We start from the raw sequence: 15,186 nt of genomic DNA, 5'->3' as shown, positions 1-15,186 counted from the left end.
GCAGGAGTATTTCAGCCATATGGCGACGGTCTGTAAATAATCGAGTCTTGACCAGACAATCCGGCGATCAACATCATGAACATCGATCTACGGCTATGATGACATATGTCAACAAAGTCAGCGAATCTGACCAGCCGATCCACTTCTCGCTTCTTCCTGAAGACCATGTCTATCTGAGGTCTTCGCAGGTGTTTAAAGTAAGGAGAGAGACACCTTCTGCTGCATTTGGTAATTATGATGTGTAAGGTGAATTTCTAAACTACAATTTCTAACTGATGCTTATCATCAAACAATTAGTTACTTCGGTCATTCACGAACTGATGAATTTGTTTTGAGCCTACAGAGAAGGTCAAAGTGTATGAAAGTCATACCATGTAGTTTGAGGTTTAGTAAAAGGTGAATATACCGTAAACAATGTTGGACTGACCCGTTGCTTTAAGCTGAATAACGTTGGAGTCGCGGCAGCCATATTCGTTGCATACCCGGATGAAGTAGTCCCCGTCGTCGTTGGCGCTCACAGATGGAAACAACAGCCTCTCCTCGTGTCCAGACAACCGTATACTTTTACCTGTAAAATTCGTCATCTATTTATATATGACGTCCATGGTGATCTCACTCACTCTGTTTGTATATACTAGCCACATAAAGAAACTGTGCATTGTCAAAATATTATTCCAGTTGAGAAGTATGTCAGAGGTACATGTAAACTTTAATGGAGGGATCATGAGAGCATAACAAGTCAATCACAATGACGTCACGAGCCCACAAACGGGACAGGGGTCAAACGACCATGTCACAAGTTCAACAATGGGTATGTCCACTATCGGCATTGAGAACAGTAGTGCATCGACGACGCATAGGAGCTATCAAACGTGCATGGAACGCTTGTGGGATGTTACGCTGGATTCTCGCAGGTTCTGTTGCAAGGTCAAGGACGTTAGACGACGTAGACGTAGATCCATCTCGCGCCAAACATGCAGTGTCGGTGAGATCCGGTGAATTTGCAGGCCAAAGCAGTAGGTCAACGTTGTGGTGTTGCATGAACACCATACCAACCCTTGCCGTATGAGGGCGGGCATTGCCCTGATGTAATGTAAACACAGGGGCATGACGGTGCAGAAAAGGAATTGCCACAGGTCGAAGAATCTGATTCCTGTAGCCCACACTAGTTAAGTTGCCCTGAACAATCACCAAAAGAGTTCTTTGGCGTGCTATTATTCCACCCTAAATCATTACGGAATCACCACGAAAGCCTCTCCACACAGTCCTGTGCAAAACGTTCTCCCACGCGTCAATAGGCACGACTATCCCTATTGGGAATGTTAAACCTGGACTCATGTGTAAAAGCAACATTTCTCCATGAAAACAAGGGTCTGCGGACATGATTTCGGCACCACATTTGGCGAGCTTGTCGATGACGTTGTGTCAGGATAGGTCGTATGGTCTGATCCCGTGATGACGTAAACGTTGTCGAACTGTGTTTGGGTGAATACGGCGAAGTCCTGGGATGGTCCGGGCAGTCATCTCTGCAGTCTGAAAGCTGTGACGAGGATGGGTCACCTTTGTCCATCTGTCCTGTCTTGGCGTTGTTAAACGTGGACGTCCAGAACGTGCCCGATAGATGACCTCATTTGTCTTCTGGTCGCGTCTCACCAGTGCAGAAATGGTGTTCCGGTGGCAGTGGAAATGTGCAGCCACTTGTCGTTGTTCCCCCACAGACCACCCCAATGGTCTCATGACGTTGTGCAGGCGTTAGCCTTGGCATGCTACGCGTATCAATAGCCCTTGAAGTTTTTGAAGGATCAGGGGTTGAGCTGACAGTATTGCGTGGCATTCATTTACTCTGCAACAACGTATTGCACTCCTCATGGATGACACCCCTGACGTCAAGGAACGTGGCACGTGCATGCTTGTTCGATACATGTCACTAATCTCTAAGGCTAAATTCCTGTGTGTCTACACAAGTTTGATAAATTTAGAATTTCTAGTGCCTAGTATATATATAAATGTGCAATACGTACATTTCATGATCGAGGCAGATTAACGGTAGATTTTGTTCGAAAGCATTAGGGCTGTGCATTGGCAAATAAACTGAGATTCAGGTGCCCGTATTGCGATATATTACGAGTTTCCGTTTCTACAGTGACATTGATTTTACGTGCAGATCCAATTTTCCATATACCGAATCCTTACAAATAAATGGTTTGGTTAAAGGAAATTTGATTTGATTTTGAGGGATTGCATTTTCTTTTTCATGAAAGTTATTGTATGCCGTTTTGCCAACTGATTACGATGGAAATTTTCAGTCTGAATGAATGTCTGAGTAGATTTTCATAAGTCCAAAACTTCATAAATGTTTCTTACCCACTCTCCGGGATCTGAGAAATAAATAAACATTGCAAGCGTTTGAATATACCGGTATACCGAGCAGTCCTACCAAGGAGTGTATCAAAGGATTGCCCACGCAATATATCTCACCGTACATATCAACACTGATCTTTTCAGGCGATGATCCCACAAAGGGACCGGTCTCATTAGGACTGAGTTGTTTCCCCTTGGCAATCCACGTGACATTAGATCCCGGGTCAGACACATATCTGAAGGTCAAAGTGAAGCTTGTGTTCTGTTGCGTCTTCACCACGGTTGCTTCATCGGTATAATCAGGAAAATACGGAGGTCCTGTGAAAAAACCCAACAATACAGTCTTTAAATACTGAGCAGAGCAAGTGACTGAGTTTAGATTTAGCAATATTCCAGCAATATCACGGCGGAGGACACTAGAAATAGGCTTTATACATTGTAGCCATACCCATCGAACCTAGGTCTTCGCAATTCAGAACGAACGCTTTACCCACAAGGCTACCTCACTGCTCCGTCATACTGAAAAGACGGAGAAGTATACGTCTCGCTTGATTATGATATATTTAATATTCTATTGAAAGTATTACCAGTTGGCCATACGGTATTTATTAAATGGACATTAGCTTAGTCTAGTCTCAACTAGGGCGGGGGGGTGGGGGGATGGGTGGTGTGTGTGTGTCTGTGTGGCTAGCCTCGTGGTTGAACGGTGTGCTCGTCATGCCGAAGGCACGGATTCTATACCCAACATGGGTAATCCATTTCTGATGTACCGTGATATTGCCGAAATATTGCACAAAGCAGCGTACAGTATATTTACACTCACCACACATGAAGAATAACACTCACTCCCTCAAAGAAAAAGTATTACCCTGTACATCCAACATGGCCCAATGGAAGCTGTACATGGAGCCATTTCTACCGATGCCATTAGTGCCATTACATATGTAGATCCCCGTGTCTTGATAGCGAAGTGATGACATTCGCAGAACAGAGTGCGTCGAGTTATTGGTTCCTGCAAGTGCTCGAACAACTGTGTTGCCGTACATGTGCGTCCAGGGCAAGAATGTCGTGTTGTCAGGGTTACCGCTAGCTGTGCACGTGAATACCACTGACTGGATTCCATCTTCGGATATCGAAACGTTTGATGTGACTGTCAACTTTGGACTGTCTGCAGAGAAAATATGAAATATAATTTCTTTCGTTTGAGGTACGAATTAGGAAGAAATTTGTTTCTCCGAGCGACCCGTTAGAATACGTGAGTCATCGGGGAGCATTTGCCATGAGCTGTGCAAGATCTAAACTTGAGACGTAGTCTGCATATTTGAAGCTCATTCAGTGATGTGAGGAGACGGCGCGTTATCTAAGTCCAAATGAATTACTTTGTGCATATTGTATCAAATTACATAATTATTCTGTTACGAAAAAACTGTGGTCGTAGTTGGAGCACCTTACAGCACGTCATGTTATGTAAGTGTTTGTTGTATGTGAAGGAGCTGGAGAACAGACGCGGATGTATCTCAGATGTGATGTCATCTGTACAGGTAACACATTTTATATTCTGATCTCCGATGCCTAAAACTGGATGTGCTCGTATAAAATGAACACACATAATTTATGACGTCGAACATCACAAAACAATCCTTTGACGTTTGTCAGTTCATAAAGCTTGTCAACCATTTTAAAAACGGTAGCTATCAGCAAGGATACGTAACGAACAATTAAAGCTTCGTATTCTGTACAGATACGAAACCGAAGTATCCTTTCGTATTTAGTCAAGCACGACGTCAACAGACGCCTTCTGTTTTTAGGCACAGAAAAGGAACCCGTTCGTCAGCAGATGATGGCGTTACTCGAGATCCTCCAGAAGTGAAATACCGTCGTCTTTACAAAAGGGGAGAGTATCGACACGAAGTGTTGTAGCATTACACATTGCCGGATGTGGCCAGTCTGTTTGTCAGCAACAACAATGAATCTGTGGTGGTTAGACGGTATTGTGCATGGAAGGGTATCTGCCCGCGAGCCACAGAGGTTCACAGAACTCTACGTTTTGAAAGTTTATGTGGCTCTAAAAGTTAAAAAAATGTTTATGGCTACGCCGAGACAATACAATAGACTGTGCGTACAACGACTGAATGGGTATCTGGTGAAACAAATTATGAAGAAAATACCAGTATAGCCACACTGATTTTCTACTATCCATCTCTACACACCGGGGACTCATAGTGCTCCTTGCTGGTGGCAAAGAAAGGTAATAGCTGCAGGTAATAGTACTATTCATCTGTTCTTGATCATTAGATCAGCTTTCGGCATACATAAAGTAGACCGATTTGAATCCGGATTGAACTCAACTTTGACTCACTTCAACTCAAGATTCGTGACCGATGTCCTACACAAGCAATACTAAGGGAACGACATTGTCGGTGTTAACCGTCCGTCAGCATGAAGCTGTGTCTGCTGTACGTTTATGAAACTGCGCAGGCATATTTGCTTCCGCTCGTTTCAGTAACCATCCATCATGTAAGGAGAATCTTGATGTAACTAAAATACATTTTATTCTTGCATAAACTATATCTGCTGAAAGGTTAAACTGAATATAAAGCATATATCTCCTGACGTCTCTAACTGATGCTTACATGCTTTACATGTGTGTGTGTGTGTGTGGTCTTGTGCATAGAAATCAGGTCACAAATCAGTTGAAATTAAACAACAGTGGGCGCGGAGAGTCCTTGGATGGGCGACTGTTTTTTTTTTTGTTCTTGATTCCTGAGAGTTTCCAGGACTTCGGTCCTGCCCCACAACGACGCACATGTGATACATGCGGTCTCAGCTTAGACAAATGTGTTTGTTAAAAATTGCCTCTGTTCATCCAGCAGGAAATGGTGAGTGGGTATGTGAGTATTTACATTGTAGCACCTCGCATGCAGCTTGGGTTAATAATAATCATGTTGTTAGCGATATGAGCATTCACCTTGTGAATAGAGTTTTGCCCATTATACATGCACTTACTAATAATTAATGTTTGGTAAGATACTCACATAACACATTCAAATATCCCTTGTCCGAATAAGCAGAGCTGTTGCCACTTGTATATTTATTCAATGCGTAGCAATTGATCTCGGCACCGTCGTCATCTCGTGAGACTTGAAACGTCACGTAATATTGTCTTGTGCGACTATTGTCATTGCCTGGCCTGACTACAACCGTTGTCCTCCCCCGGGGCTTGCCTTCAGGGTTTGGCTGGCAGGATATGTTGACCTCCTGACCTTCTATGATATTGTCCCGGGGCGAGATGGATATCACAGGGTTCTGTGGCATGTCTGTAACATGCAATCAAATCTGATTGTAATATGATTTAAACAAATCCCTCACCAAATACACCGGTATGGCCTTGAAGATCCCGGTTAGGGTTGATCTTCAGAAATTAATGCTTGTTATGTTATGGTTAAGAATTTGCCGTGACAAACGATGTAAGAAATCCCCTGTGAACCAGCAAAACAGAACAAAGAAAAGTCATGAACGTTCAAATTCTGTATTATTTAGGCAAAGAGAGCAAGTTATACAAGATCACAAGTCAATTTCACAATACTGATTTGAAATACAATACAAGTGAGACAAAATCTATGGCAATAGGTCACAACATATAACATAGCAAACGCACCAAAGTCTCAGTGCAAGAGAGAATCAGTTATGCAGAATGTAAACAGAGCGAGCGGCTATGAAGCGTTGATGGTTGTTGGCCATGATGTATGTCCTCCAGTAAATATGACTGTGTGTCCCCGTCTCAACACGGCAACAAGCTTTTTTATATATACTCAGTCATTTCCCTAAAGTTTCGGCACATACCTTAGAAATCTCTAGCAGCCTCCAGGAAGTACAAATAGAAAACCAAGGGCAGATAATTCCCGGACAGCCTGCTACCAAAATCTTAAAAAATGCTGACCATCTATTATACGAAATGTGATCCATCATAATTCTTATTCAAAACACTAAACATTGTGACACAATAATACTTATTGATTAATAAATAACAACATATGCAGAATATTCACACTCGCAACAGTTATAAGAGGAGACTAACGCATCGAAGAAGAAGTCTACATACTATTTACCTGTCCAAAATATTCTGCACTCCGAACGAAATATGTACCATGGTTAGCCTCAGCCAAACTTATGGCCTGTTTTTATATTGTACTGTCCAAATAGTGATACTATTATTTTTTAAGTTTCTACACTAATTTTAATAATAACTGTGATAGTCTTGTGGTTTTACTGTCCTTCGTCGACAGGTTCTTCATAATATGCATATATATTCTTTTTGTCACGTATGTTCTCGTGACGATATGGCTGCAATATTGCCGATGTGACGTTAAATATTAACTCACTCACTCAGCCAAACTTAATTGTTAACAAAATGCACAGACAATCAAATTGCTATCATTATATTTAAAGCATGCATTTGAAGCACGCCGTTCTTGATGATTAGTTTTGTTTCTCCATATGAAATCCACGTGGCAAAATAATATGTTCTGGTGTAATTGTACCCTAGGTCACATGGCCCGGAGTATTGAATAAACTGAGTTTGAGTCTGAGCACTTCGTAACTGCAGGTAATCAATACGTCTTTAAGCATCTTAATTCTCAACTGTTCCCACTGTGTCTATGTCCATAAGCAGAATACTGCCTATACCAGGGTGCAATGCTTGTCCGTACTTTCAGATGTCAACTGCGACTTTCAGCCAGGTCGTCAATATTCATACTAAAGCGTCAACAATCACTGTGAACGCTTGCAAATGCTCTTACAATTGTCTTTAACAATTCAGCTCATGTTGTAAATATTGACTCTGAATGTCATTCATGTCACATCATAGTATATTCATTTTAGTTAAGAAATTGTTCAGTGCACTACGATGTTTCTGATAAGATTCAGCCGACGGCAGTGACGGATTAGTTGGTGTATACTGGGAGTCTACAGTAATCTGGATGTTTGAAGAATTGAAGAAGCTTGATATACATGATGTTCGAGATTGTCTCTGTCATCTTAATCACATCAAGAACACTGTCAAGATAACTCCGCCCTGGATATCATAACTTGACCACTCTATAATCTTTGTACATATATTCTATTGAGCTCTGCCATTGTAACAGTGCAATAATTTGTTTGATAGTTTGACATTTCTTTGTTATTTATTGGTTTCACTTTGAATTCTTTTACTTACATATTTTCGGGTTCATTTATTGTTCAAACTTGGAGACCCGTGAAGGTCCGGGTTAGAATAGGCCTTCAGTAACCCATGCTTGCCTTGAAAGGCGACTAAGCTTGTCGTAAGAGGCGACTAACGGGATCGGATGGTCAGGCTTGACACATGTTATCAGTTCCCAAATGCGCAGATCGATGCTCATGTTGTTAATCACTGGATTGTCTGGCCCAGACTCGATCATTTACAGACTGCCGCCGTGTAACTAGAATATTGCTGAGTGCGGAGTAAAATTAAACTTATTCACCCTCTTACACTTGGAAACCAACACGTTGCAGTCTATGTGAATTTTGAAGAGTGAGTGAGTGAGTTGAGTTTTACGCCGCACTCAGCAATATTACAGCTATATGGCGGCGGTCTGTAAATAATCGGGTCTGGACCAGACAATCCAGTGATCAACAACATGAGCATCGATCTGCGCAATTGGGAACCGATGACATGTGTCAACCAAGTCAGCGAGCCTGACCACCCGATACCGTTAGTCGCCTCTTACGACAAGCTGAGTCGCCTTTTATGGCAAGCATGGGTTGCTGAAGGCCTATTCTACCCCGGGACCTTCACGGGTGAATTTTGAAGAACTGCATGAATACTGACATCTAAATATTGACCATCACACTGAATGAGGATACGACTCATATAATCGTCAGCACACAATATTCACTGCCATTACACACTGGGGTTCGTCAGTACCTACAAGCGAGGTGTAATATGCAAACACTGACAGTTGAGACGCAGTCTCTTCAGAGAAAATGGACTAAATTCAGAAATACCCAGAAGTACTCACACTGAAGGTCTAATGTGATATTTGCTGATGCTGTCTTTTGCGTAGTGGGGTTGGTGACGATACATTTGATGGTACTGCCGTCATCCCTCCAGGAGACCCAAGCTGTCAGTTGTTGGAGACATGTGTTCGAGGTCCTCTTCACCGCGCTCACGTTTGCAGTGACGTTACCATAGTCCCATGCAAACACATATATGTCGTCACACTGACATTTGCACGTCAGCAACACAGGGTCCACCCCGTACACAATCATCACGGTGTTCCCAGTGAGCCTGATTGACTCCGGCAAATTTGAAGGAGTAGACTCTAAAAGGATAACCAAAAGGATAGTCTTGACAGATCACAAACGTAACTTAAACACACCTGGCCATCATTAATTTGCTGACCGTGAAGATCCGGGATAGAATAGCCCTTCACCAACCCATGCTTGTCACAAACCAGGACTACGCTTGTCGGAAATCGGATATTCAGGCTCGCTAACCTGTTTGACACATGTCATCGGTTCCCAGTTGCTTGCGCAGATCGATGCTCATGTTGTTGATCAATGGATTGTCTGGTCCAGACTCGATTATTTATGCGAATAATAACATGTGTCAATCAAGTCTGCGAGGGTGAATACCTTATCCTGTTATTAAGACAGATCAATATTCTAACTCGGATCTTCATCTATCTCTTTATTATAGACATGCTACTTTAACAACCTATCTACCTGAGCTCTTTGAAAGAAATCTCCTCAGGTGCATACAAGAAAGCCCACGTAAGCATAAACCAGAGTTTTTCGTCACATGTTTGATTGATTTCAGAAAAGATCCAGATCAGTTAAGTCAGAATTTACTCTGGGCGAAGGCATTCAGTGTCACGTACAAACAAAAGACCACGTAGCTTTAGTAGATAAAATAAATGAAAAGAAATAGTTTGATGGGATATGGCACTAGGGGATATTTTACAAATATGAACTGGGCATAGAAGAAAATGCACGGGTGTATACAGAGTTGAATGTAATCTTCACACAGTTGCTGGTCTTCTTGTGATCTTAGATGCAATGTTAGCAAGTTAAGGACATGGTCCAATTACATATAAAACGTTTCCAAAACCTCCTACTCTTTGGGTCTGACTTCTTTGGAACTTTCCAGAAGGACCAGGAGTTTCCACACCACTCTTGACTCCAAGTGTAAATATAATAACTAAGCCCGTCTCTGCTAAATCATAGAAATCAGAAACAACTACAACACTTTTCTGCAATGAATAAGACGACAGACATGACAGACAACTTACCAGTAGTATCTGGAATTACTTTAACTTCAACTTCGTTGCTCTTCAAATCTACATTTGGATCCTCGCACGCCCACCTGCCACTGTCTTGATCAGTCACTTCCTCCACTACGAGCTGGATTTGCTTTCCCTTGCACATGGTTGCATATTCGCCTCTCTTCCTAGCAGACCGTATAAGAGAACAGGAATTAGGTTTACGTCGGAGGGACACAGCCATCCGTCTGCCATTCAGGAACCATTTTATTCTCCCAATGTCTGATGTTGTTTCACAAATCAAGGTAAAGTTTGTATACTGTCGAACCTCTGTGTGGCCCCCATCAACACGTATCGCTATTCCTTCTGAAAAAAAGAGGAAGACAGTTAAACGATAGGTCACCTTGCTTTTTATTTTGTTTTAAGTTGGATATTGTCATTAAAGAATTCCTCTCGTGAATTGTAACGGTAATATTTGCATTTGACCATGACCTCATTTAGTAATAATGATACCTACGATGCATAATGAAACATCAATAGATAGGAACATTCTGCTGATTGCACGAAATAGGACAGGCTATATGTAACAAAAACTGAAAGTGATGGTTATCTGTGCTTTTTGGCTGCTTTTAATAGAAATACTTTTACAAAATCATGCAAAGGGCACGTGAAAGTCTCTGAACACATTTTACCAACCCGGGGGATGAAACCCTTCCAACCCGGGGGATGAAACCCTGCCAAGCGAGCACTTTTCAACTTGACCCCAAAGTCCCTTGATACAGTAAAAGGGGTCGAAAAAAAACCATGTACATCTATGTCCAATGTGAAACTGATGCAGTGTCTGTTTTTGGCTAACCCTAAACTGTAGGGGTATTAATGACCGAGTTGTCTCAAGAAGCAATAGACGGAGTTATGTCCCTTAGCCTATAATTGTCCGTCATAATACTGTTCACTCTGATTACTGTTATGCATGGGTTAAGGTTCATTAGCATCGTGTGTTAAACTTCACATCTAAGAGCTGTGTCACAGGGCGAAATGTAAGGGAAACACTGATGAAGGCAACACCTTTAATTAGTAACATAGTATTTAAAAGTGTATTAAAATTTCATGGAATTTGGAGGCATGTATGAGGAATGTTTAATACATTGATATAAAATATGCAAATGATATATATGTAAAAACAGTTTAAATAAGAAATATGTCCAAAGCTAATATTGGTTCAGGGTTATTCTGTACATTATATCTCATTATGTGCAATGAGGGGTTGAATGTCGCGCTTAAAGTACATGTCGACGATGTCCCTTTACGGATGATTTTTGTTTGATTTTTGTTGATTATTTTGTTTTACTCAGCAGTAATCCGTCTACATAGTCTGAACCAGACAATCAACAACATGAGTGTCGATTACCGCAGATAGGAAACATGACAACCTGACAACCCAATCCTTTTAGTCGCCTCTTACGACAAGCATGGGTGCTGAAAATCAATTCTAACCCGGATCTTCACAGGTCTTATGGAAGGGTTAAATCACAAAGGGAGTGGGGTGGTTCAGGCCGGCCTCAGTTTCACTTGTATAATGTCATCAGAGTTCCAGTTTCTGATTTATTTTTTTTTGTTGCACGCTCGTACTGATCCTGGTGTCTGAGCAAGAACACAGGCGACACAGTAGCGTGTATGTATGTGTGATAAAGATACATCTAATTATTATATAGTTCTCGGAATAATCATCACAAAACTTGTGTCCAATGTTACCATGAATCAATTATTTGTCAAATGTACCAGAGCGATATTTTCCCATCATAACCAGCGTTGTTTTGTGAGAACTCGTAAAATTAATGACGCTTGGTTAAACATCGCCTCGAGTCAAACAAAATTTGTTAATACCAGTCTAACTGTGCAAAACATTCTAATTTAGATCGCCAATGTCTAACCTGCATTTATTGCAGAATATGACGACACCAATCAAACAATGTCAATGGCACTCAGTGAAATCGCCAGGGTTACCATGTAATTATTTGGAAATATGACGACCAATTATATTAAACAGAGCAAAATATACTTAAGAAAATCGTCAATGTCTTACATATATTAATTGTCAAAAAATACAATACCAATCGCCCTTTGCAAATTACCATTAATTACACGTTAACATGTAATCCCTGACAAGTATGGCAATACTCGTGAACCAGTGCAAAATACCCTGAATTAAATAGTGAAAGTCTACAATGCATTCAACTCATAAACATGACGACATCAATTAACCCGTACAGATTACCCTCAATTAAATTGTCAATGCCAAACATGCATTAACTGTAAAATATGACAACACCAATCAACCGGTGCATGTTAGTGTTTAAATATAATCGTCAGTAATCAGCAAGCATTCTTATATTTAACTGAAAGAACTACATTCACAGCCCAATCTATCTAAGCACTTATCAACGGTTAAGATGTACATCCGTGCATGAAACACTTATTTAATCACCAAATCTTAAGAGCAGATTGTCGGTCATTTGCTGCAAGGAAAATACATTTAAATGTGTTGCCTTTTAGCTACCCTGTTTCACATGTATATTTAAATTGTACATTATGATGTAAACTTGTACCTCTAACGCCGCAGAACGCGGCTGGAGGGTAAAGTTCAATTCAAGGTCAGTCTCGCGATCAAGGGGTTGAAACAAGGATTGGTCGGTTCGAAATCAGTAGACAGTGGTTGGTTGTTTTCTTTTGTTTAACGCGGCAATGTCCCAGCTATATAGGGGTGGTATGTAAATAATCAAGCCTGGACCAGACAACCCAGTGATCAACATGGTGAGCATCGATCTACGCAGTTGGGATATCAGTATACAGTGTATGAGCGGACTTCGATACAATCCCAACGTTGTGGTGCGCTGTTGTTGATGTAATGTAACGTTAACGGCAATGGATATGTCGAGGTATTTGACTTTCGTCTGTTGTTCACGTTTATATTATTTCATTGCCGTAATGGTTATTCTCCTACATCCGCGTCCCTTAATACGGATCGGTATCACCTAAATGGTTATCATCGGTTTCGTATCAACTGGACCTTATTGAATACAAAGAAAGTTTAAGAATGTGATAAAATGCAACATGTCTGGGATATGACTTTATAAGACGGTACAGATTCTAGTACTTTTGGGGTTTAGTCCCATCTATGATTCACGAGCATTGTGACCTCATAGCTTCATATTTGCCAATTTACATTGTCACATAGGCACACGAAGTAGGTAGCTGATTTTGCTAGAGTTGGGTGCTGGCCTCAATCTGAGAATGTGAGAATGTGAGAATGTGAGTTCAAATCCTGAAAAGGACACAGACCAATAAAGTGCGTGAATATGTACTTTACTGAGAATCTGTCACCCGAAACATATGTTACGTTGAATCTTGTGAATGAATTATTGCGTGTTAAACAAAGTGTAATATATTTCCATTTTAAAATGTCATTTAAACCTTAAACACATCGGTCAACGAAAAAAAGATAAATCCTGAAATTGTATGTACCTGTCTGAATTGTTTTCGAATTTACAATAACGAACCAAAACAGACCACTAAGTTTAGTTTGTTAATCGTAGCTAGTTATTCTAATTTCGCCTAAAGTTATATAAAGAGACTGAAATCAGATAGAACAGCTCGTTACATCCGTTGTTAGCGTGTTCGCATAAATGTACATTCAGTGTACATTCAAGTAGAGCAGATTCGTCACATCTGTTGTAAGTGTGTTCTCCGAAACATACATATGGTGACTGTCACCAAATGGTCAGCTCGTTACTCCGTTGTAATTGTATTCGCCTAAATGTACAAACGGTTACTGTGACTTAACAGACCAGTTCGTTATATCCGTTGTAAGAATGTTCGCCTTGATATACATATGGTGGCTGCTCGTTACATCCGTTGTAAGTGTGTTCGCCTAAATGTACAACTGCAACCAAGATGGCTGCAACCAAGTAGACCAGTTCGTTATTCCGTTTCTCATTATATGTGTCGTTTAATGTAGTTAACAGTCTGGAGAGAACGATATCTTTATATCAGATGGATCAACTATATTGACAATACAGAGTCTGAAGTGGTTGAGTGAATGAACGATTAGTGAATTGACACTCTCATCGACAGGGTCACAACATTAGGTGGGTCTACTTCTACGGAGGTCACTGGGCTCGTATTTCCTTGTAATGGCACAGCGTGGGTGGAAACTAAAAGTAGGACAATCCAATCCATGTTTTAAAACAGGGCTTAAAACTTTTACGTAACGATATTCAAGGTTTTCTTTCTTGTGTAAAGAACATTTACACCTTCTTTAGGAACGTACATGTGAATCTCACCAAATGCCTGTTTGTATAAGATGTATCATAGTTAAAAGTTATGATATATTTTCAATTTTCCCCAGTTTATAAATAAGAATAATATAAATGAAGAAGTACAAAGGCACAGAGCCTGGTGGTGACGTATGTATACAACGGTATTCTACCGAGAAGTGAATCATTGTAACAAAAGGTCCAGGGCCCAGATTTTGGAACCTGTCTTAGCTTTAAGATAGTCGTAAGTTAATGTTAATGTATTGCACTTCCGACTATCTTAGCGCTAAGACAGGCTCGAAAATCTAGGCCCTGGCCTTCTTTCACAGAGGGTAAGGTAACCTTAGTGCAATGTTAAAGAACGGGAGTTAAAGTTAATCTTAGTAAAGGTTACTTCGTGAAAGGAACCCCTAGTTGTTATCGCTTGTTGTCTCGTCCAAGCAGTATCTCATTTAGACTGTTTCGATGATGAATGAAAAGTGTAAACTCAATGCGACAAAAGGAGATCCACAATATAAGAAATATTTCTTAGAACCATTAAGGTGAGTTAAAGTCTGCATTATGTTAGTTTTAGACTTGTGTACAGACATACACACAGACATAGAGACATCCATGTTCAATCTTGGTATGCTGTATGTTATTAATGTCTGGTCACTGAAATCTATGGGTCTGAATGAAGGTGACCAAACCCTTCCTTCATCACAAATAATCTCTTCTGAAAGCATTGTGTTGATGTAGACTAGTGGCTAAAGCGTTCGCTCGTCACGCCGTAGACCGGGTTCGATTCCCCACATGTACGAAGTCCTTTTCTGGATATCCTCCGCCGTGATATTGCTGCAATATTGCTAAGGCGGTGAAAAACTAACCTCATTCACTCACTCACTCACCCCACTACATAGAACTATCAGCCTGCCAGAACTATTTCACCTTTAATTGATGCTGATCGCTTATCCTGTAACGCCAAGGGGTGCATCTCTGTATACTTCATGAACACTTTTCCCTCATTCAAACGGGTCTCTGTCCAAAATGAATGAAAAAGAATCCATAAATAATAGAACATCAGACTTACCTTTTACACTCTCGACAATCTCTGAATACCCTGTTACAAGATGACTCAAATATACCAAGCAGAAGATCCAGAACGCTGGCATATCCATATTGCTACGTGCGTCTTCAACTAAATCTTATTTCGTTTAAACAGAGATTTACAGTTACTAACAATGTCCGCAGTT

The 15,186-nt window shown here is 40.8% G+C and overlaps 1 protein-coding gene across 2 annotated transcripts in view; it reads right to left on the bottom strand.

Annotated features, from left to right (window-relative positions):
- LOC137290362 (kin of IRRE-like protein 3) overlaps positions 1-15,186 on the bottom strand; it is a 29,159-nt gene extending 13,973 nt beyond the window's left edge. Inside the window, exons 1-7 of one of the 2 annotated variants that reach the window (XM_067821249.1) lie at positions 15,024-15,186; positions 9,672-10,007; positions 8,400-8,702; positions 5,397-5,678; positions 3,230-3,529; positions 2,479-2,679; positions 428-568 (exon numbers count right to left, since the gene is read on the bottom strand). In XM_067821249.1, coding sequence (XP_067677350.1) covers positions 428-568; positions 2,479-2,679; positions 3,230-3,529; positions 5,397-5,678; positions 8,400-8,702; positions 9,672-10,007; positions 15,024-15,111 — 1,651 coding nt within the window. In that variant the 5' untranslated portion in view covers positions 15,112-15,186. The remainder of the gene's footprint in view (positions 1-427; positions 569-2,478; positions 2,680-3,229; positions 3,530-5,396; positions 5,679-8,399; positions 8,703-9,671; positions 10,008-15,023) is intronic. The other variant, XM_067821256.1, reaches the window with a different exon arrangement.

This window comes from Haliotis asinina, chromosome 1 (genome assembly GCF_037392515.1).
Source record: "Haliotis asinina isolate JCU_RB_2024 chromosome 1, JCU_Hal_asi_v2, whole genome shotgun sequence".
Lineage (NCBI taxonomy): Eukaryota > Metazoa > Mollusca > Gastropoda > Lepetellida > Haliotidae > Haliotis > Haliotis asinina.
This window is presented reverse-complemented; position numbering and strand designations above follow the sequence as displayed.